The 27194-nt window shown below is 41.7% G+C and overlaps 1 protein-coding gene across 2 annotated transcripts in view; it reads left to right on the top strand.

Moving 5' to 3' along the window:
- USP53 (ubiquitin specific peptidase 53) overlaps positions 1-20753 on the top strand; it is a 55544-nt gene extending 34791 nt beyond the window's left edge. For both annotated transcript variants that reach the window (XM_089691776.1, XM_089691775.1), the window contains exons 12-15: positions 79-817; positions 13651-13712; positions 14509-14605; positions 14974-20753. In XM_089691776.1, coding sequence (XP_089547902.1) covers positions 79-817; positions 13651-13712; positions 14509-14605; positions 14974-15895 — 1820 coding nt within the window. In that variant the 3' untranslated portion in view covers positions 15896-20753. The remainder of the gene's footprint in view (positions 1-78; positions 818-13650; positions 13713-14508; positions 14606-14973) is intronic.
- Positions 20754-27194: the final 6441 nt, after the last annotated feature.

Below are 27194 nucleotides of genomic sequence, written 5' to 3'. Positions count from 1 at the left end.
TGACTCTTGCTTACTAAACTACCTGCTGTTTTTTTGTAGCTGGTTGGTTTACGTTTGTATATTTTGTCTCTTACACAGCAACATCTGGAGGTGTTCCATACCATTCACAGTCATTTTCTGGAACGCAGCTCAAACCTGTATCTTCTATCCCAGTGAACGGCTTCAGACAATATCCAGATCCTCACTTCTTCAGCAGTCAAGGCAAAGGTCCATATAAGCAACAAAGGTCTGACCAGCAGCCACGACAAATACCATCCTCTAATGCAGGACAGACTGTCATACCTGAAACAAAGCAGCTAACTCGAGTGAAGAATGGTACCTCAAATGGCTATGATACAGACAGTAGTCAGGAGTACAAGGAGAAAGGAACTGGTAGAACCAAAAAGACCTGGCGGCCCATGCGAGAGACTCTCAATGTGGACAGTATTTTTAATGATGGTGAGAAAAGCCAGTCCAGTCCACGGCACTTAGCAAACACTAATGGAAAACATCATACTGCTAAGGATCAAAGCCTTAATCACTGCTCAAAGGAGAGCCCTAAGAAAAAGGTTCTGATGACTATTTATGAGGATGAGATAAAACAGGAATCTGGCAGTAGAAGTTCTCTGGAATCAGTAGGAAAAAGTCAGGCTGAAAGGAACAAACCAAACCCAGACTCTAAGCTGTACCATTTTGACAGCTGGCACATGCAAAGAGCAGAGTCTGGCTATGAAAGTAGTGATCACATCAGCAGCGGTTCAAGTAATCTAGATTCTCCTGTAATTGAAGGGACCAGCTTTGCAGATATGAAAGTTATTCAGGAAATGAGCCAGTGCAGGTAAGTTTTTAAATATTAAAACTGAACTTTAGATATGGGACCTCCAATGAACCCATTTATGTGTTCCTTAAATCAACAAAAAAAGTATAAGGTTTTATTCATAATTTCTTTACTTGTAGTTATAACTAAATATTTGTAAAATGTTTGTAACGTAAATATGAAACTGCATATATTTAATTCCCGTTTAGCCGGTAAAGGAATCTTAAAATGTTTTCTCATATATATGTGTATATGTACAAGGCTTTTGTTTACAATTGTAATTTACACACAGAAATGGATTACTCATGAACAGTTTTCATCCTTTCTTAAATGCTCCATCTGAGTGATTTTTCCATGTTCATGTGAATTGGCTTAATATAAATAACCTTGGCACTGCATTTTAAAGCAACTGTTTTTTCCCCCGTTTAGGCCAAGTAACAGGTTAGTTGCCTAGGCATGGTAAAGAGCAGATTCTTACCTTGCTTGTATTGTTACACTTCCCCCTTCACATGTTGCCCTTGGCCAGGGCCTGCCCAGAGCCAAGGACCCCTTCTCCCCTGTGTGTTAGCCCTAGGCCTTATGGCTGGTTACTACACCATCAAGGGCAGCATTTTCAGAATGCAGGGGAGAGTCATGGCTGAAAATTGTCAGGACTGTTATCGTTGCATTGTTAGTCTGGCTGAAAAAATACAAAATTCCATCCAGTTCAACCATTTAAAAAAAAAAAGTTATAATCCTATACCCACAGTTGATCCAGAGGAAGGCAAAAAACCCAGCAAAGCATGATCCAATTTGCTCCTGCAGGGAATTAATTCCTTCCTGATCCCCCGAGAAGCAATCGGGTATTCCCTGGATCAACTTTACCTATAAATGTTAGTATCCCGTTATATTCTGTATATCTAAGAAAGAATCCAGGCCTTATTTCAAAGCAATCCACTGAGCTGGTCAGAACCAACTCTTGAGGGAGTCTATTCCATGTTTTCACAGCTCTTTTCGTGATCAGAGATTAAATTTCTTTTCCTCGAGACGTAACGAGTGCCCCTTGTCCTCTGTGATGACCTCAGGTTGAATAGCTCTGCACCGAGTTCACTATATGAACCACTGATGTATTTATACATGTTGATCATATCCCTCCTTAATCTCCTCTTCTCAAGAGAGAATACATTCAGTTCCTCTAATCTTTCCTCATAGCTGAGCTCCTCCATGCCTCTTATCAGTTTGGTTTCCCTTCTCTGTACTTTCTCCAGTTCCCCAGTGTTTTTTTTGTGAATTGGTGCCCAAAACTAAACTGCATATTCCAGATGAGGTCTTACTAATGATTTGTACAGGGGTAGAATGATCTCTCTCACTATCTTTTAACACAAGAGGATTTTGCTCGCTTTAGAAACCGCAGCTTGGCATTAAGCTTGTGATCTACCAGAACTCCTAGATCCTTCTCCACCATTGATTTCCCACAGTTGTACTCCCCCGAGTATGTATGATGCATGCATATTCTTAGCCCCCAAGTGCATAACCTTACATTTATCAACATTAAACCTCATTTTCCACAGTTGCCCAATTAAACAGTGCATTGAGGTCAGTTTGTCAGTTGGAGACATCCTGTAAGGACATTATTCCACTGCACAGCTTGGTGTCATCTGCAAAGACTGAAATGGGATTTTTAATACCAGACCCTATATCGTTAATAAATATATTAAAAAGTAAGGGTCCCATCACTGAACCCTGGGGTACACCACTGACAACCCTAGACCATTCAGAGTTATCTTGTGCAATTTGGCAAAGTATAGTTTTTTTTTTGTAATTAAAAATCTGGCAGTGTGTATATCTTGTACAGATACATGTACATGAAAACAACCATAATATTCGTTTATTACATATAAAAGTTCTACTTCTTGTGTCTTGCTGATCCTCTTATCTACTTGCAAGGTTAGAAGTTGGTATCTGTCTGAAAAAGAACCTGCAGTCTCTAATCATGAGACATTTACAATCTTCTGTTAGTTAAAGATCTTGGTATTGTTTGCCCAGGCTTAAGGAAATTTCTAAATGGCAGGACCCTTACTTTTTAATTGGCAGGGAAACATCTTAGAGGACACATGAAATTATTATGTAATTCACTGTTGATTGAACAGAAATAGGCTTTATTGCAAATGTACAGATTTGCTTACAAGTGAATGCCACCCCTCTTGTCCATGTTTCCCTTCCTTCTGCTGCCTGGCACCAAGTGTGCTCCCTTGGTTCCCATGCAGCTCTGCCAACTTCCCCTCCTCTCCTTTCCCACGGCTACTTGTGGGGGATTGTTTCAGGATGGAGAGAGGGGGAAGGGGCTGGTAAATGTAATTTAATCGCCCCTTCCTTTTCTCAATGTAATTAATTTCTCAATGTACACAGTGAGTGATTGGTACCAATCACTCACTGTATTAATTCATAACTGCAGGATAGTAAACGGTTTACTTCAGTTTGTGAATGAACAGGAAACTGCTCAAGACAGAGTGCTTCCCATTCATTGACTTTCCAGTACAGCTGAGGTTGCAGAGAAAGGGACTGGGGAATCTCTGTCCTCAGTGTCTTTCTCGGTCTCAAACATGAAACATCAGGGGTCTGTTTAGACCCCCGGTATTTCACGATAACATGTCTCCTAAAAAAAAACTGTAAAAAACAACATTGTAAAAAAATTTAAAGGAATAATAAAAACAGAAAAAAAACTGCTGACGCCGCCCACTGCCCTGCTGGGGCGTCTACACGCCGCCCACTGCCCTGCTGGGGCGTCTACACGCCGCCCACTGCCCTGCTGGGGCGTCTACACGCCGCCCACTGCCCTGCTGGGGCGTCTACACGCCGCCCACTGCCCTGCTGGGGCGTCTACACGCCGCCCACTGCCCTGCTGGGGCGTCTACACGCCGCCCACTGCCCTGCTGGGGCGTCTACACGCCGCCCACTGCCCTGCTGGGGCGTCTACACGCCGCCCACTGCCCTGCTGGGGCGTCTACACGCCGCCCACTGCCCTGCTGGGGCGTCTACACGCCGCCCACTGCCCTGCTGGGGCGTCTACACGCCGCCCACTGCCCTGCTGGGGCGGCTACACGCCGCCCACTGCCCTGCTGGGGCGTCTACACGCCGCCCACTGCCCTGCTGGGGCGTCTACACGCCGCCCACTGCCCTGCTGGGGCGTCTACACGCCGCCCACTGCCCTGCTGGGGCGTCTACACGCCGCCCACTGCCCTGCTGGGGCGTCTACACGCCGCCCACTGCCCTGCTGGGGCGTCTACACGCCGCCCACTGCCCTGCTGGGGCGTCTACACGCCGCCCACTGCCCTGCTGGGGCGTCTACACGCTGCCCTGCTGACTAACACTATTCACTCCTAAAGTAGACGCTCAAAATGCTGGTGCCCAAACACTGATTTAGTATGCAGGCAGCAACATTCTAGGCTGTGGTCTAGTGTGAACAGGTCCTGGAGTGAGAATCCATTTATAGATATAGTTCAGTGAGAGCACCAAAACAGTCCTCCCAAGAGATCAGAATTGAGCCCAGGATTTAAAAATAGACCAGACAGTTGAGTTTAGGATTTAAAAATAGATTTAACTGGTAAGAACAGTTGAGCCCTGGACCCTTACTATATAGTTAGGCCTTGCTAGTTAATTTCATTAACACTAAAATTGCCAAAAACAAGAGGTCTTTGATCTTTCATGTGGTTCAGGTATTATTATTATTATACAGGATTTATATAGCGCCAACAGTTTGCGCAGCGCTTTACAAACTGAAGGTAGACATTACAGTTACAATACAAGAGGAAAACCGAGGGCCCTGCTCATTAGACCTTACAATCTAGGAGGAAGGGTTGAGTGATACAAAAGGTAATAGCTGTGGGGGATGAGCTGATGGAGGAAATAAATGGCGGTTTACTATGTAGAAGCAGGATAGGCTTCTTTAAAGAGAGGTTTTCAGGGATCATCTAAAGGTGGATAGTTTAGGAGACAGCCGGACAGATTGGGGTAGGGAGTTCCATAGGATGGGAGAAGGTCTTGAAAGGATTGAAGAGAGCGGTTTGGTTGATATTTTGAGACCAGGTTGGTGATGTAGCTGGGGGCAGAGTTGTGGATGGCTTTGTAAGTTGTTAGTATTTTGAATTTTATTCGTTGGGCGAGTGGAAGCCAGTGGAGGGCTTGGCAGAGAGGGGTAGCACACACTTGACGGTTGGTAAGATGGATGAGCCTGGCAACAGTATTCATGATGGAAAAGGTAAGCCAATGAGGAGGCAGTTGCAGTAGTCAAGGCGAGAGATAACCAGCGAGTGAATTAGGATCTTTGTGGTATCATTGCTTAAAAAAGGGCGTATTCTGGAGATGTTGCATAGGTTGAGGCGGGATGATTTGGACAGAAATTGGATGTGGGCCTGAAAGGATAGTTCAGAATCCAGGGTTACACCTAGCACCCTGGCATGCAGGGATGGGTTGATAGTGGTGCTATTGACCCTGACCGAGAAATCAGGGGAAGAGACACGTGGGGGAGGAAATATTATGAGCTCAGTTTTGGATAGATTGAGTTTTAGGAAGTGGTGTGACATCCAGTCTCATATGTCTGTTAGTAAATCGGTGATACGTGAGGAAACTGATGGGGTGAGTTGAGGAGTAGAGAGATTTGTGTCATCAGCATAGAAATGGTATTGGAAACCATGAGAAGCTATCAGCTGACCCAAGGAAGAAGTGTAGGTCCAGAATAAGGACAGAACCTTGGGGGACCCCGACAGTAAGAGGAGTAGGAGAGGAGGAAGTAGAGTTGTGACACTGAAGGTGCGGTGAGATAGGTAAGATTCGAACCAACGGAAAGTACAGTCACGGAGACCAAGTAAATAGTTTTGTGTTTTTTTTTTTTTTTTTTTTTTTTTGAGGAGGTGGTCAACTATGTCAAAGGCAGTGGAGAGGTCCAAGAGCAAGAGTACAGAATAGTGACCATTGGTCTTAGCAGTTAGTAAGTAGTTTGTGAGTTTTAGGAGAGCAGATTCTGTGGAGTGTTGTGGGCGAAATCCAGACTGAAGGGGATCAAGGTTATTCTCAATAAGGTGGCAGCTCAGCCGGTTGTAGACTAGAAGTTCAAGGAGTTTGGAGGCAAAAGGGAGTAAGGAGATGGGTCAAAGGTTGCTAAGATTGGTGGGGTCCAGTGAGGATTTTTTAAGTATGGGGGTGACTAGCACATGTTTTAGAGAATTGGGGAAGATGCCAGTAGAAAGGGAGAGATTTAAGATATGAGTTAAAGAATGAAGGATAGAGCCAGAGGGTGACAGTAGTATTTGCAAGAGAACAGGGTCCAGGGGGCAGGTTGTTAGGTGGGCTTTAGAAAACCGTTTACCAGCCTCCTCTAAAGTAGCTGGGTTAAAGGGAAGTATAGATTGTGCAAGTGGAAGTGGATAAGGAGTGTAGGGTGAGGGAGATATCTGTACAGTGAAGATCTCGTCACGAATTGTATCAATCTTATTTTTGAAGTGATTAGCGATCTCCTGGGCAGTGAGTTAGTGGGTAGAGGTAAAGAAGTAGAGAGTTAAAGGTAGAAAAGAGTTGATGGGGATTGCGTGAGAGGGTGTTAATGAGAGTGATAAAATAGGTCTGTTTGGTAGTGTGGAGACAAGAATTGTATTTTTTGAAGGGCAGATTTAGATTGGTCGAAGTCTTTCTGGGTCTTCGTCTTACTCCATAAACGCTCCAGAACACGGCTACGTTTTTTGAGGCATCTGGTATTGTCTGTTTGCCACGGCTGTAGTGGTCAGGGCCTGATTCTGTGTGTAGTGAGGGGGGCCAATGTGTCCAGGGTGGATGACAGTTGAACTATTGTAGATAGAAGTGGCCAGGTTGGGGCAGGCAGGGCTGATTTTTTTGTCATAGAGACAATCTGTTGCCGAAAAAAGAAGAGAAGGGTTAAGATAACGAAGGTTTCTACGAGTAACGGTTTGGTAGTTGGAAGCCAAGGAGAGAGTGAAGCTAATAAAGGGAGTGATCAGAGAGAGGAAAAAGAAAGTTGGTGAGGTTGCAAGGAGTGCATAGGTAGGAGAATACAAGGTCGAGGCCGTTACCATTGGTGTGAGTAGAAGCATGTGTCCATTGTTTTAGATCAAAAGAAGTGGTTAGGCTCAGAAGTTTAGAAGTAGCAGGAGTGTTAAGATTAACAGAGATGTTGAAGTCACCGGGAATGATAGTGGGAATTTCAGAAGAGGGAAAGTAAGGCTGTCAGGCAGAGAAGTCATCAGGGAATCTTGATACCAGTCCCGGAGGCCGATAGATCACAGCAATTCTTAACCACTAGCTTACAGGGCACCTATACCCCCTTCCTGCCCAGGCACATTTCCAGCTTTCAGCGCTGTCGCACTTTGACAATTGCGCGGTCATGCAACACTGTACCCATATGAAATTTTTATCATTTGTGACAGAGCTTTATTTTGGTGGTATTTAAGCACCTCTGGGTTTTTTATTTTTTCTTAAACCAAAAACCACAGAAAATTTTGAAAAAAAAAAAAATTTCTTAGTTTTTGATATAAAATTTTGTAAATAAGTGATTTTTCTCCTTCACTGATGTGCGCTAATGAGGCTGCAGTGATGGGCACTGTTAGGCGGCACTGATGGGCAGCACTGATAGGCGGCACTGACTGGCACTGATGGGTGACACTGAAAGGCAGCTCAGATGGGCACTGATATGTGGCATTAATGTGGTACTGATGGGCACTGGCAGGTGGCATGGATGAGCACTGACAGGTGGCACTGCTGGGGCTACACAGATTATCAGGGCACACTGATCATCATGTTCAGTGCACATGTCCCCTCTGAGGGATGCCGATTACCGGCTCTGTTCTCCTCTCAAGCTTTCAGCGTGACCGCTCATGAGGAAAGAAATGCCGATAACCGGCATTTCCCTATTTACATGCGTTCAGCTGTGATTGGACACAGCTGATCACATGACCGAGCCGACATCTTCGGCACTTTCCGTTGAAAGGTGATCCACTGTGTCCAAGGGACACAGCGCACCACCAATTTCTGCACTGTGCACTCCCGGAGCTGTGCATGCGCAGTTAGAATGGGACAACGTCATATGACGTCCTCCCAGAACAAGAGAACCACCTTGCCCCCGTCATTTCACTATATGGCGTGTGGGAGACGGTTAAAGAAACTGGAGAGAACAAACGAATACAGTGAACTTCAAATGAGGAGAAGGAGGTGAATGGGGATAGGAAGATTCCAACGCCATCTCCTTTTGTCCACTAGGCCTGAGAGAGTGAGTCCAGAGGAGAACACCATGGGAGAGGGAAGACAGGATCTCCACCTGTCAAAGGTTGCCTACCTCTGCACTAAACAGTGGGTGCAATTTCTAATAGTTCAGGATGCTTCAGCAACCATAAAGTATGCAGCCTGCCACTGTGACTTAGTCTCTACAGTCAGTTTCATCATCCTGTTGACTATGCAGCATTGGTCTCAAGCAAATTGTATAAAACCAAACTTTCAACACGAAGTGTTTCATTTCAGACAAACCTTCTTCCTTCTTTTTTTTTTTTTTTTGTTCTTTAAAAACAATTCCAAAAGGTCTATAAAGGTCTAATGAGCTCTTTGTTCAACCAATAAAAATGTAGAATTAATATTTTTTTTTCTTTGTAAAGTGACTGCAATATGTAACTTTTTCCCCTTGAGTTCCATTCAGGTCTATAGTATGTAGTATGAATCCGATCTCTTGAAATGTTGTAATAATATGGCTGATTAGTTGACATGTGCTACCACCCAAAAGTGATCATATATATCACATTTTTAAGCAGCCATGGGACTGTTCTTATGCCTTAAAACCGAGTTCCACTCACCCTGTCAAAAAATAGAAGCAGCTACAAAAACTGTAGCTGCTGACTTTTAAAAAAACAGTCACTTACCTGTCCCTCGATCCTGTGGTGTGTCCCCCTCAGCCAGTTTCACCGGGCGTCCTATATTCCAGGAGGCCAGCATCTTCAGTGTGGGAACCTGTCTGTGACAGCTTGCAGCTTCACAGTCGGGTACCCACTGTGCATGCGCAAGTAGCGCTGCGCTTCCTGAATGGTCCTGTAGTCTTCTGGGACCTGTCATGTGTCCGAAAAGACTACAGGGAGGGAGGACACCTTCCGCTTCCATTCACCTAGGCCAGTGGTTCTCAACCTTTCTAGCGCCGCGACCCCTTAATACAGTTCCTCATGTTGTGGTGACCCCCAACCATAAAATTATTTTCGTTGCTACTTCATAACTGTAATTTTGCAGTAGGAGGAATAGTGCCATGTCATTGGTGTCAGTGGGAGGAATAGTGCCCCGTCATTGGTGTCAGTGGGAGGAATAGTGCCCCTTTCATTGGTGTCAGTGGGAGGAATAGTGCCCCTTTCATTGGTGTCAGTGGGAGGAATAGTGCCCCTTTCATTGGTGTCAGTGGGAGGAATAGTGCCCCGTCATTGGTGTCAGTGGGAGGAATAGTGCCCTGTCATTGGTGTCAGTGGGAGGAATAGTGCCCCGTCATTGGTGTCAGTGGGAGGAATAGTGCCCCGTCATTGGAATCAGTGGGAGGAATAGTGCCCCGTCATTGGTGTCAGTGTGAGGAATAGTGTCCCATCATTGGTGTCAGTGGGAGGAATAGTGCCCCATCATTGGTATCAGTGGGAGGAATAGTGCCTCATCATTGGTATCAGTGGGAGGAATAGTGCCTCATCATTGGTATCAGTGGGAGGAATAGTGCCTCATCATTGGTATCAGTGGGAGGAATAGTGCCCCATCATTGGTGTCAGTGGGGGGGAATAGTGCCCCATCATTGGTATCAGTGGGAGGAATAGTGTCCCATCATTGGTATCCGTGGGAGGAATAGTGCCCGATCATTGGTGTCAGTGGGAGGAATAGTGCCCCATCATTGGTATCAGTGGGGGGGAATAGTGTCCCATCATTGGTGTCAGTGGGAGGAATAGTGCCCCGTCATTGGTGTCAGTGTGAGGAATAGTGCCCCATCATTGGTATCAGTGGGGGGGAATAGTGTCCCATCATTGGTGTCAGTGGGAGGAATAGTGCCCCATCATTGGTGTCAGTGGGGGGAGGAATAGTGCCCCATCATTGGTGTCAGTGGGGGGAGGAATAGTGCCCCATCATAGGTGTCAGTGGGGGGAATAGTGCCCCATCATAGGTGTCAGTGGGGGGGGGGGAATAGTGCCCCATCCTTGGTGTCAGTGGGGGGAATAGTGCCCCATCATAGGTGTCAGTGGGGGGGGGAATAGTGCCCCATCCTTGGTGTCAGTGGGGGGAGGAATAGTGCCCCATCCTTGGTGTCAGTGGGGGGAGGAATAGTGCCCCATCCTTGGTGTCAGTGGGGGGAGGAATAGTGCCCCATCCTTGGTGTCAGTGGGGGGAGGAATAGTGCCCCATCCTTGGTGTCAGTGGGGGGAGGAATAGTGCCCCATCCTTGGTGTCAGTGGGGGGAGGAATTGTGCCCCATCGTTGGTGTCAGTGGGGGGAGGAATCGTGCCCCATCCTTGGTGTCAGTGGGGGAGGAATAGTGCCCCATCGTTGGTGTCATTTGGGGGAGGAATAGTGCCCCATCGTTGGTGTCATTTGCGGGAGGAATAGTGCCCCATCGTTGGTGTCAGTGGGAGGAATAGTGTCCCATCGTTGGTGTCAGTGGGAGGAATAGTGCCCCATCATTGGTATTAGTGACACCAATGATGGGGCACTATTCCCACTGACACCAATGATACTTACCTTGCAGACCCCTGCTCCAGCCTGGGCTCGCTCGCTCCCTCCCTCTCCCATGGTACCGACACTTACCTGTCAGATGTCTTCCTTCTCCGGCCGCTCTCCTCCTCTTCACTCGCGCGATCTTCGCGGTGCCGCTCGGCTCCTCCTCTCCAAGCTCCACCTCCTTGCCGGTGATTGGCCGCCTGTGTGCCTCTCCTGAGCTACAGTGCCGGCGGCCAATCACAGGCGAGGATTGATCTCGAGGTGTGTCCAGATGACAGGGGCGGCATGTCATCCCGCCCACACCTGGAGACGGCGGTGGCGGCGTCTCGGTTCCTAAGACCATCGGAAATATGTGTTTTCCGATGGTCTTAGGCGACCCCTGTGGAAGCGTCGTTCGACCCCCAAAGGGGTCGCGACCCCCAGGTTGAGAACCGCTGACCTAGGCGATCAGACATGGGAGCGGGTACCTGTCAAATTCGGTTGCCCGCTCCGCCCGCCCTCCAAAGGTGCCAATCCTTAATTTGGAGCAGTCCTTAAAGCAGAGCTTTCCATTTTGGGTGGAGCTCCGCTTTAAAACTAGACTGGAGATTGACAAAGAGAACAACAAATTCAATTTAAATGCAGTGTGACATAGCTTTTACATGTTTTAAAGGATATGTTAACCTTTTATAACATGTTCCGCAAGCCCCCCGCAGAGCCCCCCATTGTGACAGCGGGCCAGGGATCTTCTCCCCGCATCTGCTGTCACAATTTAAGAAAAAACAAAACACGTTTGCGTAGGGTTCTGCCCACCCCGCCATGTCATTTATTTACAGAGTTCTGTGAATGGGATAACTATAACTACCTTCAGCCATTGCAGTTGACGGCTTTTAGTTCCTAAGGAACTACCAGGGCACTGATGAGCAGGTAGGTAGTCCATTGATTTTTTTCCTGTCATTCAATAACTGCTTGCCTGTATGAGCAGATAGCTACACTGACAGTCTGCAGGAGCCTTGCATTGCATTCTCGATCAACAGATGCTTTTCAGGCTACTAACAACATAAATGCAATTTTTTACCTTCAAAAAGATGGTTAACTTATTCTTTAGTTTCTTTAGAGTACACCACTTGGGAAGGAAACTAGTTTAGAGAAGTTTAGTAAGTCTGACAAAGTGCTGCTTTCTTTGTGTTCCACACACAAAATGCACATAGACATTGCACATAATGCAGTTTCATTGAGTAACCGTTCTAATTCACAAAATGACCAGAAGTGTTTTAGGTTTTCACAATCAGAATAATTGATTATTTCCTAGATTGCAAAAATTGCATCGTCACAATATAGTGGTTATTACAGGAATACCTCGGTTTACAAACTCCTCGGTTAATGTAATTTTCGGTTTACAAATGAAAAGAATGCCTTGGTTTACAAATTTTTTGCGAAATTTTTTTTTGCAATACGAAGTGCATGTCTGTGCCGATTTTTAAATGCAATTGCCAGCTTTTTTTTTTTCACTATAGCTTACAGAATTAGCTGTCACTTTCCCTGGAGGTAACAAACTTTGTTTCATTTAAGAAACTAAAAGGAAACATTATTTCTCTTAACTCCAGGTAATAAACTAAAAGAAAACTTTCTTTCTTTTAGCTGGGGGGAAAGTGACAGCTGAATTTCTGAGCTATAGTGAAGAAAAAAAAAAACCATTTAAAAAAAACCGGCACTATAATAAATTAAAAAAAAAAACAAAAAAAAACAGCGTGGGGTCCCCTCTCCCATCCATACCAAGCCCTTCAGGTCTGCTATGAATTTTGAGGGGAACTCCCAAAATCCTCCCTAAAATACCGCATGACTTAATAAAATAACTCATGCGTTATTTTAGTAGCGTTTACCTTTTTTCTGACCTTCAGAACAGATTAATTGGTTTTCAATGCATTCCTATGGGAAACGGCGTTTACAAATTTTTCGCCATATGAAAAGTCCTGCAGAACAAATTAAAATTGTAAACCGAGATATTACTGTACTTTGATATCATAGAAAATGCTCTTAGGGGTCATGCAAACCTTATAGCATACTATAGTGTAAGTTTATAAAACGGAGATAAGATGCACTAGTGACTGTCATGGCTTATCTCCACTGTTCAGCAGTTTATGAAGATGTGATGTGGAGATGAAAATGATGATCTCTGCCTCTCATTGTAGCACAGGGAGAAGCGGCCAGTGACTCCAATACCAATGGCTAGTTTGGTAAGATGTGATGAAAGCACCTGACTGGCCGTTTGTGCAATTTATCTCCCCTGCTTCTCCAGAAGTGATAACAAGGAGAGGAGAGAAACAGCTGAGATGTAATGACAAAGTAAAGGAATTATAATCCTTTGCTCTGTCACTGCTTAGCAACCCCAGTAAAATAAATGTACATATTCAGGACCAACCTGAAAAATCACCATGCCCATGGCATCTAAATGTTAGGGAAGGGACCTTTTTAACCCCTAAAAAAACAAAACAGACCTACCTTAATGTTTGGGGGATTGTGTTCCTTTATATTCCTTGTCTAGTGTAGGCATATCCCTACATTAGATCCCTAGTATAATATCAGCCCACGTGATTTGCAGTAAAAATAACACGTTTAATACAAAGCATATGTGAGAGTTACAAGTTGTAAATTGTGTTTTTATTCCTATTAAGACATTTCTGTGACACTTGTACTAGAGTGTATTTATGACTATACAAATACACTTGGTTACATGTTTCACACATTTTTTTTTTTTTTGCCTATTTTTTTTTCTATTTTTAAAGTTCATCGAGAAGTATTTGAGCCCCTGATCTATCATGGGCACAAATCTCACTTGTCCTCGCACTACACGTTGTGGCCAATAATAGTGTATTATATTCATTTATCTTCTCCAACAAAAATAATGAAGCGGCTCTGAGAGCTGTATATGCAATGAGGAGCTGAGATGTGTAAACGATTTTATATTTATATATGTATATGTATATGTATGTATATATATATATATATATAAATATATATATATATATAAATATAATTTGTTAATGTATGTTTGTTAGTACAGTTCAAATAAACATACTCGGACTGCTTGATGTTGTTAATAAGCAACATGCATTCTAAAATACTGAAGAATATATATATATATTTTTTTTTTTTTTTTTGTTTCGAAGTGACCAACATCCAGCACATGGGTACCTTTCTACCTCTCCACACCGTAGAAGTCCATTGCACGGTAAGCTGCTTTGTTTTTTTAATAATTTGTTTTGTTGAACTGTGCCATTCCTCTATTTCTTGTAAGTGGAAGTTGAGCAGCTCAGTGTGTTTATATTTGTTTTGAAGAGAGAGCGTGTCTGTATGTAATTTTAGGAAGTGGACTTATTTCTTCTATTTCTATAGAGTATTAGAATTAAAAAAAACAAACCAAAAAGTAATAAAATTGCTTCATTGCCCTTAATAACACTGCAGTGAATGTACAGGTCTGAACATGAACATCTGCCATATTTAGTTTTGTGAAGAGCCTTGGGCCAAGGTTCTCAATCGAATCACTAGCTAGTTTTAGCCATGCATGGCTTTCTGTGTCAGCAGAAGAGAAAAATAACGCTTCTATTTTTAAATGGGCTGGAATCCTGAAGACAAACCCTTCTGGTGTTGGTGAATGTTACTCCCTGGGAAGCATGACTTTCACATGATCAAGTGTGTAAAATGGTTCACTGCTGCCATCTGTTGTGATGTCTTTATAATTGCATCTAAGACTCTCCATGGGATAATGTGATTCATTTTTTGTTTTAAGTGGGCTTTATATGGAGCTTGCATTTGCCATTTATGCTCTTGAAAAAAATTTCGACGCTCCTGAGGCTTATATTTGAGACTGTATATGAACCAGCCACCTTCTTACTGCAACTTAATTTCCAAAATTTCATAGACTAGGCAGATGCAGGTAACATTTTATAAAAAGATATATGTTTGGAAAGTATTATGTGAACTATATGTAAGAGTATCTAAAGTAATCAATATGCTTTCTTTTCAAGGTTTCAGCAAAGAATGTAATGGTTTGGAACGTAGTAGGTATGAAGATAGGTTGTCTCCAGGTCCTCGAGAGCCATCGCTTAGCCCCTCTGGCCGAAGGTATTTTACAAGGAGAAAAAAAAACTGTCAGAACTAGATTTGGATGTAGTTCTAAATGTAAATGTTTAGTGGAATCTGATAATGGCACCCTCCTTAGGGTTTGGTGCAGAGTGCCATACTCCTTTCAAGTTGCAGGATTGTGAAGCTAAAGAGAAAATTTCAAGAGAAAAATGATAGAGTAATAGAATATGAACCCCTTTTTATATTCCATTGATTGTGTGTTGTCATAAAATTGGTTTGTTTAGGTGTAGTTCACAAGCACTTTAAAAGGGGATACTTTTTTGGCTTCTAATATGTATGTATAAATAATATAGCCTTTAGTTCCACCTCAATCAACAACAGTTGTATTATTTTTTTTTTCGTTAAAGGAAACATACTGGTGATGTAAAACGAGATGTTCGTTCACCAACGCTTTCAGCTCGAGGTTCAAAAGAGTACAGTGTTAAAGAGACACCTGTGAACAAACAGGAAAATTCGAGGGATTGTTCTCTTCGTCTGACCTCATCATCTTCAGAAAATTGTTGCTTGTACCGTGACTATTCACCAGTGTCACCAGTGTCACAGCACAATGGGCTAACCAATGCTCTGCTGATCCATGCACCTGTCAGTCCTTCACAGCCCATCCCAAAGGGCAACCGAATACAGTATATGAATGGGCCTTTCTTTGCATCTAATGAAAACCTCTCATGCCACAGAGATGACAGTAGCTGCACAGAAAATCAGGACTTTAACAGCTTACCGCCTCCTTTGCCCCCAAAGAAATACTCTCGGAGTGCAGTTTCACGATTTGAGCAAAATTTTGCACCTGCCACCACTACTGCCCTTTCAGAAACCTTGTCATATGTTCATTCAGCTAGCACTGAGAGACTTTCATCTGGTGATTTTGGGAGGCCCGACTCTGATATAGACTACTATCCAGCAAAAGATACATTTCACAGGAGCGACCTAGACATGCACACACCACACTTGTCTGGTTCCTCAACGTACGACTATCGGTCAAAGATGGTTCAGCAGCCTTTGGGATTAGATCAGGTTTCCCATGGTAATGATACAGTTTCACTCACAACATACTTTTCTGTGGACAACTGTATGACTGACACATACAGGCTAAAATACCACCAGAAGCCAAAGGTATATATGACTGAAAGTACTGCATTCCACCGAGACCCTGGTCACTTACAAGTTACAGAATCTTTCATGGAACCTTCCTACCCTAGAACCTTGGATAATGGTCATAACACAATATTACGAACAAAAATGTCATATGGAAGTGTACCTTGTAATAGATAGACATTTAGGCCTTGCGTTTTTGAAATGGTGAAACACTCCAGGTGGAGTGTTCTAAATGGTCAGCTTGGATAATATCCAGGACAGAGCCAGCTCAGCTCAGCTCTGGGGAGCAGTACACTTGCTTTAAACAAACATTTTGATGCTAGAATGAAGTCAAGTCAGATGAGGTTTTAACTGCTTACTTAAACAAGCTGTTTACTTGGTAACTTTCCCTCCTGACTTCCTCATAACATATTGGTATTTCTTTGCACATTGCCTGGGTCTAATGGTATCTTGTACTTTTATGCTGATTTTGACAATAGCTGTATACATGTAACTGTTTTGTAGACGGTCAAAGCGTTCAGAGAGAGGTCACTTAATTTCCTTTTGTTTATAGGTAACTAGGAGGAAACTTAATTTCTCCTCTTTGGAGCTCACATTAAATGAAACACTAATTATAAAAATGCACAAAATCTAGTCCACTAGTTCTCTAATCAGGTAATTCACACAACATATATATATATATATATATATATATATATATATATATATATATATATATAGATATATGTGTTTGTTATTAATCCAGGTAAAGAAAATTCTCTATTTTAAATTTTTTAAAGACTTTGTATTTTTTTTACATGAACTTCAAGATTCTATTAAAAGCACAGCTATAGCATATGAAATACTAAATCTCTGCAGTAGAATATAATGTCTAAATCTAGAAAATAAATATAGAATAGAAAACGCAAAACGGGTTGACTTTATGTACACAAAAGTGTACCTGTATTTGCTTGCTACTCAAGAAAGCCTATGATATCTATGGTTTTGGGAGACTGTTAGGGTATATTACTCTCAAAAATGGTTTGATCTGTTTTATGACAGCCTATATTTTATGCAAGCACAAATTGTGCTCTTTCGAAAATAATCATGACAGGACCCACTTAAAGCTCAACTCCAGGAAAACTGCTAAATACACATATTGGAGCTGCTTTACCTGCTAGAGGATTTGTATTTCAGTTCATGCAGTCCTAAGATTTACACAGCACAGTCCTGTTTGGCAGAATACCTGATTTTTCTGTGCTGCAGTTAAGCAAAACTTACAAATTTTGTTCCTTGCCCAGCCAGTGACTGGTTAATGCAAGGAACAGCAGCAGACTGATCCCATCTCTGTCACTCTGCTCTATCCTATAAGCAAATTCACTGCACTCCAAACCAAAACAGATTGGAAACTTTTAAAGATTCTTTCTCCTAATATGAGGTGTGCTGTACAATAGTCTGTAAAAGGCTGATGCCAAATTCAGGTACTTACACTGCTTGGTTTACAAAAAAAAAAAACAACATTTAGGATATATCGTTGAATACAGAGCTGCATTGTTTGCGTCTTTTCTATCTGCCTGGAGTTCAGCTTTAATGTCCATGACTTGAAAAATCTAGTTTTATTACCTCCTTTTATAAAATGTCTTAGAAAATGTTAATGCACTGTTTTCTAAATCTAACTGCTGTGAAAATCTATACAATTCCCCTCTTTCTTTGTAAAAAGAAAAAAAGCACCTTTTTCTCATATTGGTATGACTTAAAGCTGCATCCTTGAATCTTTAGGCTCACAGAGGTTTGGCCAAGAATTCAGCTTGGAGTAATGTAGTGATTTTCCTCCATGTACTGCAGATCTCCCAAAGACAGTGTTTTGGAATAAGGTTTAGTAAATCGGTGAGGGTGAATGTTACACAATCAGTGCTTTACCGTGTTTAACACATTCTTGTCTGCAACTGGTTAAAGCCCAACGCCAGCCAAACACAATATCAGGTTTTTATTGCTGTTTGTGCCTTCCGGTCACATTAACCCCCTCTCCCCAGCAGAGCCACAGATGACAAAACTGATAAAAAAAAATCTAACCTTTTTACCTGTTTATATATTTTTATTTATTTTTTTGAGCTTTCAACATGTGTACTCTCCTAGTGAAATACATAAAATGAAAGAACCAGTAAACTTAAAGCTCAAGTTGGCTTGCGTAAGTTTTATTAGGGAAGTAAAAATATAAGTGCATTATATTATAATCTACACATACATAGTATCGATCAGCCTTTCTCAATTGCTTTACCACAGAGGAACCCTTGAAATAATTTATAGTTCTCAGGGAAAACATAGTCATTGTGGGTCAATGGGAAGAATGTCTTCCTTACAGTGGTGGTCAGAGTGCCACCTATACAAACAGCCAAAAAGATCATTGGTGTCATTGCTGATGTCTCACTGGCACCATTCAATTTAAAGGTTGGTCATCCACAGCTCAAGGAACCCCTAGCAACCGCTAGAGGAACCTTGGGGTTCCACAGAAACTGTTTGAGAATGACTGGTATAAAAGCTCACCAGATGAGATGTTATGTGAAGCAAGTCTTGCTTACAAATTGACAGTGTAACAAGGTAACTCCATGTCAGTTTAGGAAAACAACTCCTCTTTGGAGAGTGGGGATACCCAACATTTGTCTACAATGCACAATTTCATAGGTCACTACTAGTTGTGATAAGAAAACTACATTTATTGAGAACCTGTGAGGGAAAAATGTCATCACCTGAATGGAAAAACAAAGGGGTAAATTGTGAAAATGGATGTTGCTGTGATAATAGAACAACAAAAGCAGTGCAAACTTCTTTGTCTTCAGCATGTCATAGCTGTCAGTGGTGAGCAGTGGGCATTTTCACACTGACTTATTAGACGTCATAAGGCCCCTGAGCATACATTTTCTGGTTAACACAACTAGGGTCCCTCTAAAGATCTTGACTGGGCACAATAGGTGTGGTATTAGATATGATATAATGACAAGATAACATTCACAGCCTTAATGCCTTCTATCTACAATTAAAGTTAGTTTTCCTATCAGAGTGTATGTCCCCTTCTAAAGTGAACCTGTTTGTCAATGCTAAGCAAAATAACAGGTCTGCTACATAGGAGGCACACTAGGTGGGCCTTACGTTGCACACACTCCTCTGCAGCCCCAGTTCTTTGCAAGAATCCTGAGAAATACCTTGTACTTAAGGTATGTGGGGAGATGTCACACTTCCTCTCCCTTTTCAAAATTCAATTTTGGGTCTTTATTTGACCAGTTGTTGGGCCCCAGAATCCTCACATGGAATGGTGAGGAACCTGCTGGACCTGTGCAGCTTTTGCCTTTCAGAAAGTCAAGATTTTACACCGCTACACGGTAGAAGTGGACATAAGCCAACTCCTGGTTTAAGTTTTTGTGGTCTTTAGTAAGATCTTTCTTGATTAATAAACAGAAAATGTTGGTATAAAAATGATTCACATTACAGGCATTTTGGGAGCCTTGTTTGTATACTATTTGTTTGCAGCAGCCTTTTTTTCAAAAATGTTAAATTTTATATAGCCAAGACTTGTAGTATTAAACCTTTGTTTTTTTTTTCTAGATGAGCATAATTGAGTAAAGAAAAAAAAAAAACATTCTCCAGTAAACTGATAAAATTCTTACTCAAGCAATTGGAACTTTCTATGCTGTTTCAGTGCTGGTTTCCTGAAATTCTGTTCTTGTTGGAGAAGAGTTAACAGTGGTTGGTGCAGTCTTCAGTCAGTCTGTTAGCTTGGAAACGGGAGGTGGGGACTTTGCGTCCTAGGCTATGTAGTTCTATTGATGGACACCAGGTAGGGAGACACAACTTGAGTGCCTGTATGCAAGGGTGGCTCCATAGGATGCTACAAGAGAAAGGAGCTGAAAACCTGGGGCAGTGGAAATTACACCAGCTTAAACTGAAACCTAGGCAATGATTAAAAGATAAAAAGCTGCATAATCATACCCTAATTAAATCCAGATGCAGGGAATTATTATTATTTTTTTGTTAATGGAGGGTTTAATATCACTTTAAAGCAGTAATAAACTGCACCAAAGAAGAAAAAAAAATGGGCCCCTGGGTGGTTTTAGTCATAATGTGCTAGTACTAGCACATTATGACAGGCTTAACTGAAACTGCAGCACTCCAGCAGCGTGCTATCATGGCGCTTACATCTTTACCCAGTCTTCCTTCTGGGTTTGCAGGCTTCAGCCACGTAAATGGCTGAGCTGCAATGACTTCACTCCTGCACATTTCAGTGTAACCTTCTGTACACTGAAATTAAATGTTAAAAAAAATGTTGGTTTCTTTTGGCTACTCCTGGCTACCAATCGGCTTCCAGTTTTTATTGCCAAATGCAAAGCTTAATTGAACAAGTTGAAGTCGAAAGCTGATTGGCTACCATGCACAGCTGCACCAGATTGCAGAGTGCCCCAGTTTTTAGTAAATCTCCCCCAACGTGTTTCTGGAAAAATCACCAGGAGACTGTAAAGGAAACAAACATGAAAAAAGTAAGATAATGCAGTCATCACACCCTAAGGTCTGGTAAGCTGCAGTATAATATATTTGTTTTTGGCTTGGATGTGCTTTTAAGAGATGCCATCATGGCAGCCCCATTCAGCATATGTAAAATATGACTACATGCCTTAATCCCATAGTTTTAATATTCATTAATTGATTGGCTTCATCTTTCTGTAAGAGTTTCTGTTAGCTTTATAAGCTTAGAGAAACCTCACTAATGCTACATATATCTTTTCTGAGTGATCACCTCTTCAGGACATATGGGTAAATTCTATCATAATTACGCAAAACAAGGGCTTCCCAAGATAATGCTTCAAGGGTGCCACAACTATGCAATCTGAAGACCGTCAAAGACGACGATTTTAGAATGTATGCTAATTGAACACCTATTAGAGTAGTGGCTGTAGTATTCTGCAGAATTTCCCAGGGTAAACTAAAGTTTTCTCTCTGCTGGCAAACCCTAAAAACCTTATTAGAAAGAGACTGTCTCCCATATAAAATCTTTATATGTATGTAATTGGGGGGGGTGGGGGGGTGTCTTGCTCGCCACATATTTACTTCCTGCACTTAGGCTATTTTCACATCTACGTGGCCATGCCTGCGGTTTGCATGTGCACAACAGCCTACTCATTTGAATGGGTTGCCATGCCCAGTGAAATGCAGGAAAGAAGTCCCTGCACGACTTTGGAAATCGCAGCCCGCACGGGAACTGAGGTTCCCAGTGTGGATACAGTTTCCTGTGTGGGCAACGTGTCATTAAGATTAATGGCACCCACCTTTCAATGTGTGGATGGTTGCAGCTACGGGAATTTGTGTGAGTCCCACAGCAGCAGCACCACCCGCGCACAGCTGGGAACCTAACCTTAACCTAGCATTTACCTTTTGGTGACGGGTTGGCATTTCCCAGTTACTGAACCTCACTACCAGCTGCCATTACTGGTACTTCTGAAACTGGCATTCTCAGAGAAGCACAAAGATCCCTCATTATTGTCATTGAGGGGTCTGGAAATAGTTTAGCATCAGCAGTTACCCTGGAAAACCTCTTTTTATTGTAATGTTTCTTTTAAAAATAAAAAATATATATATATATCTTCTCCTTTTTGATTCTGCTTTAGAGACCTTACATACTTGTTAAGGATCTGTGGCCTTTGCTTGTGATGGGTTTAGCTTTAGAATACAAGCCCGGATATTAAAAACTACTTCCAAGTTTGTCTCCACATTTGCAGACAAGGCACTAAAAGGTCAGATTTTCATACAGTACACTCCAGTGAATATAAAATATTTTACTCTAAGCTTTAGGTTAAACTTAACGAGAATAAATTTAGTCACCTGTATTTGTAGAATGTGACCTCTCTGATCTTCATATGGCTTTGCTTCTGTGCCTATTTAATATATATATTTTGTGTATTGACATGGGAATATAGATTTGTACGAAAGGACGTTTTAATTTTGAATTGCTTGTAAAATGTGAAAACTACAACATGTCGTAACATTTCCTCTTGTTTTATGTGCTGGATTTTGAATATTAACTGCAGTTTTTCTGTTGACATGCAGAGTGTTTAAATTTTTATGTTACTTTTTTTTGTAAACTTTTGTACAGTCTGAATTATACGTTTGATATTGTGTTCATAGCACAAAGAAGTTAATGTGCAATATTTAATGCTGAAATGCTTTTATAGTGATTTATTTACTAACCATATGAGCCTAACAACCTAAGAATTATTTTTATAGAAATTATTAAGAAGTGAAGTGATTATCATTTACTCAACAGTTCTCTCTTTTGTCATCCATCCAAAAGCAAATTTCTATTTTTGTTTGCCACGGCAGAATGTAGAATAGTGTATGTATATGTATGTGTGTGTATATATGTGTATAATATGTGTATAATATATATATGTATGTGTGTGTGTATATATATATATATATATATATATATATATATATATATATATATATATATATATACTTTTTTTTTTTTTTTTTTTTTTCAGCAAGTAGGCAACTTTTCAGAGCAAATATTTTAAAAAGGTCTCTTTACCCCATAAAGATGTTTATGTTGTAAGTCAAGTTGACTGAGTTATGTGCTGTTTTAGGTTTCTTGGTGTCTCCAAAGGTGAGATCTCCATGCCCCAGTTTTGAGCCCTGTGCCTTGGAGCTCTGTTCCATGGATTCTATTGAAGCAAATGCATAACTGCACCAGGCCTGCAGAGGTCTCACCACTGTGGTCTCCAAGAAAACCATAGCCCAACTATGGGATAAACTTTGGTAAGGATTGCCCTCATCATTACTTGAAGGCTTTGGTCTTGAGTCTAAAAGCAAGAAAGTGTAACATGCAGCCAGTGGGGGCCACAAAGGGGGTTAAGGTAGGGGCAATAGAACCCAGTTTTGGGCTTAGTATCTTGAAAAAAAAAAAAATCAATTTTGGTTGCATTGATACTTACTGCAAATGTAATAATACTCAACAGACAGTATCATGTTTATCTCTTACGTGATGTACATCAAATAAAAAAAGGTATAATTTAACCTCTGCATAATTTTGCAGACGCCATTGATGTGATGAACTGATAGCAACCAATCAGCTCCTCAGGAAACACCAATGCCCCTTTTGTATCAGGCTACTTGCCTGCCTGTGTGTGTCACCTAAGGCAAAGCTCTGCAAACCTTTATGCCCTATAGATTTAAATTTACCAGCACTCGTCTGTAAAAAGTTCCCATATAGATTAAATTGTCTCATGCCATTGAACAGCTTCTGAGTGTCTGGGCAAGTGACATTGGGGGATGAAGTCACAATTTAAAAAAAATAAAAAAAATGCTGGCAGTTTTTGCAATTTGTGAGCCACAATTCTGCTTTTACCACCTAAGTGTTGCTGTTTATAGCTAAAGCTGGTTGGTACATTCTCAAATGACCTTAGGCACCTTTACACTTGGTCATTTATATACCGCAGATATGGATTGCAATCATGCCTACAGATAGTATCAGTGCAACTGACTATAAATGACTTGTGTCAAGCTGACTTTTTCAGAAGATTGGCTTGCTCTCAAGTCCTTAATATAGGCTGAATCTGGGTTCTGGTTGGTTATTATGGGTTCTGTATTAGATTACACCTTGGAGAATTTTTTTTTCCTTGTGTGTTAAATCCTAGTTGAACTCTAGTATAAAACAGACAATACTCACTACGCCTTGTTCACACTATATGTGCAGGGAAACTGCGTGAAAACAGATGTCTCTGCAAGTGAAATATGCATCAGTCATCACACTTCAATGAGTTTTTTATACACATTGCACAACAATCTGCACTTGATGCATGTGTTATGTGAACAGGGCACATAGAGAACAATCGATTTTGTTGTGCCCTTGCAGAATGCGTGCATAAAAACTGCCGTCTCTGCACCATAGTGTGAACGAGCCCTAATAGTGAATAAAGTCTTGTCATTCAAAGGTACACAACCATCATTCAGAAGAGCCTGACGGCTGCTCTGTGGAAGCAGTTCCTCTCTTGCCTGTGGTCTGATGTTCCATAGAAGTCAAAGCTGGGGCCTTTCTCTCAGCAGTAGGTATATCGGCTTCCAGCAGACAGGGCCCATGCTTACATATAATGCAGTGCTCTGACTCTGTTGCATGATGGTAAGGAAAGTCTTTTTCTTTTTTGTATGGTTGGCCTGTTTTAATGATCATTTATTATTACAGTACACCATGAAGTTATTGTCAGTTTTTATTAGGATTTAATTGATCTCTAATTATACAAGCTCTGCAAAACATTTTTTGTAATAGACAATCTCTTTATTGGTGAAGGACCTTGCCTGCATCAGGCTTTGTTGAGATCAAACAACAGTCATTCCTCGTGCATATGGCCGTTTTGTAGAGCACAGTACAAAGCATTTGAATTACATATCCTATTCAGTCACTGTAATGTACTCCATAAAACATCCTGAGGGAAGGAAGATGTGGCTTAGGCAGCCTTAGAAAAAAAAACAAAAAAAAACCCTTACAGGTGAGGTTTGTCCCATAAGGTTTGTTAGAGCGATTGAAAACCCTTACAGTATAACTAGTAACAAGCCTCAGGTGATACACAGACCTAAAACAAATTCTCATACACAAGTTGTACCTGTTTATCTGCGGTCATCTGTCATATACAGCCTTCTCCAACACACAGAATTTGTCAGAAGTGAAGTAACAGAGGAACAAGGCTGCAAAGAGAAATGACACTCAGAGCTTTGGATAAAGAAAAGTACATGGTATAGAAGGATGTGCTTTGTTCATAATTCATATCTGAGGTTTACAACCAGTTTAAGATGAATGGATATCCATAAGCAACAGAGCTTTAAGATGACAGGTAAAGGGTGACCAAAGCCTTTTAATTTTGGATAAAGTGCTCAGGTTGATAGACCTTGTCAGGTTTGTGTTTCTGTCTGTTAACCAACTTGGAATATTCAAACTCTCTGTCCTGGTGACTGCTGGGGCTGAAAGTAAAGGAAAAAATCCTGAATTTCAGGTTGTCGCCAGGACTAGAGAGGGGAAGTCTTTCAGTGAAAACACTTGACTGCTTTTAAACAGTTGCCTACTCAATTCAAAACTACAGGACAAAGTTTTGGTTTTAGATACACTTTAAGTAAAATTTGCACTATAGATTAGGAAACTATTACTTAAGAAAACATTATTTAGCTGGCTGTAGCACAGTGAAATATTTTGATGCTTCCTGGGAGTGGCAACTAAGAAGGCCGTAAAGCCTGTTGTGACCAATCCCAAAAGCAAGTCTGACTAGTAGGATCATCTTGTGATATACAAATGTTACATGGCTTCCTTAAAACAATCTAATTTGCCATAGATAGTAGGCATGACTATGAGAAATGTATTGTTTAGTTGTGCATTGATCATATGGTTCTCATCTCTCCTGTAATAAAGCCTATATGACAATGTTCAAATGTGAAGACAATCACAGAACAAATGTTTGAATAATAAATTTTTCATTGAAAAAGTCTTTTGTATACGTTTTTCTTAAAAATATAAATTTTTACCACCAACCTCTAACCTATTCTGACAGTCTCCCCCAAACCCCCCTCCCCTTACCTTGTGAAGCCAGCAATACTGACCTAAGTCATCCATTTCAGGACCCTTTTCCATGAATTAGGGGACCACTAATCCAGCAATGCGATGGCACTTCAAGACTACTAGTCCCTTACTGTCCCCAGGAGCTGAACATCTGTCTTTTTTTTTTTTTTGCAGATGACCCACCAGCAGGCAATAGAAGGTGTCCAGGTCACAAAGGCAGTGATGTGGACACCTAAAGAAGGATCCCAAGCAGGAAGTAAACAAAAGAGAAGACTTGGGAGTTGTGGTCACGTGACCGCGAGTTAAAGTGACTTTACCCATTTGCCTACCGGACACTTTCACCCCCTTCCTGCCCAGGCCAGTTTTCAGCTTTCAGTGCTGTCGCACTGACAATTGCGTGGTCATGCAACCCTGTACCCATATGAAATTTTTTTCACACAAATAGAGCTTTCTTTTGGTGGTATGTACTTGCCGCTTGGTGTGTGGTTTTTTTTTTTTTTTTGCGCTATAAACAAAAAAGCAAAGATTTTGAAAAAAAACATTTTCTTTGTTTCTATTATAAAATTTTGCAAACAGGTAAATTTTCTCCTTCACTGATGTGTGTTGATGAGGCTGCACTGATAGGCAGCAAAGATGAGCTGGCACTGCTGGGCACTCGTGGGCAGCACTGCAGGGCACTGATCCCTCCTCTGACAATTGCCGGTTATTGGCAGTACTTTAAGTGCAGCGTGAGGAAAGTGCAGCCGATAACCAGCAACTGTATTTACCGTTGATCAACTGTCATTGGACACGGCTGATCACGTGGTAAAAGGCCCCTGTGAGTGGCATTTTACCACATCACTTGATCAGCTGTGTCCGTATGACGCCCTCCCAGAACTGGCCAGCCGCAGCGAAGCCGTCATTCGGCTATCTGTGGTCGGCAAGTGGTTAAAGGCTTAATGTACCTTTTGGCACCATGTTATGTTATATCTGCATTAAGGATGTAACATGGTGCAAATGTGAACTCCTCTCTCCCCCCTTCATGACAGCATTTGAGGGTTTTATTTTTTTTTTCCTCCCGTGGGGCTTCACCCACACAGCTGCATCACTCATTTAGAGAGATCTGGGAATGAAAAGAACTACAAGTCCCATCTTCTAGCACAGCAATCAATCGAACACGAGCGTGGTATTCATAACATTCAGTCTATTGACATTTCTTCCAGCTCTCCAACTGAAAGCTTCTCCCTCAGTATGGACAGAGAACTGAAGGCATAGTCTGCAGAAGCCTGGCTTTGCACGCACAATTAATGGATGTTTTGCAGGCTCCTATGGGGAAAAAAAAGCACATTTCTCTGCAAATATGTTTTATATTTATATAAAGTTTAAACTTTTGAAACATGGAATTCTCCTTTAACAGACCAGTCCTTTTTAGATGAGGCATTATTAGGTTTTAGTAGGGAAACAGAATAGAAACACATTTTATTAAATATTTATTTTTTTGTCAGGTTGCTTTAACAGCTTCTCATCTGGCCATTGTACATAAATGGCTGTAAGGAAGCAGTACCGTTGCGGATGAATGTACTCCTACATCCCCATGGATTTGCCACTTCGTGCTGTGTCCACTGGACACAGTGGAACACTGCTCATTGTAGTGTGCTGCTGTGGGAAGCCCTGATACCATGTGATCGCTGTAGTTATGCAGAGATCACATGGACAGTAGTAAACAATATGCTGTTTTCTGTCATCGTTTACTACTGTGTGATCAGTCGCAGAGATCACATGGTACTGGGCTATTCACAGTAGCCCTGTACCACATGATATCTGTGGCTAATCACAGTATTTCTCAATGACTGGAGAGAATGAGAAATTATTACTTTTACAGCAATCATAGCTGTAAAGGCAATCCCAAAAAAAAAAAAATCTGGCTCA

Source organism: Staurois parvus, unplaced genomic scaffold (genome assembly GCF_062004578.1).
Source record: "Staurois parvus isolate SC_StPar_1 unplaced genomic scaffold, SC_StPar_1.0 ptg000572l, whole genome shotgun sequence".
Classification (NCBI taxonomy): domain Eukaryota; kingdom Metazoa; phylum Chordata; class Amphibia; order Anura; family Ranidae; genus Staurois; species Staurois parvus.
The sequence above is the reverse complement of the archived record's forward strand: the minus strand, read 5'-3'. Positions and strand labels throughout refer to the sequence as shown.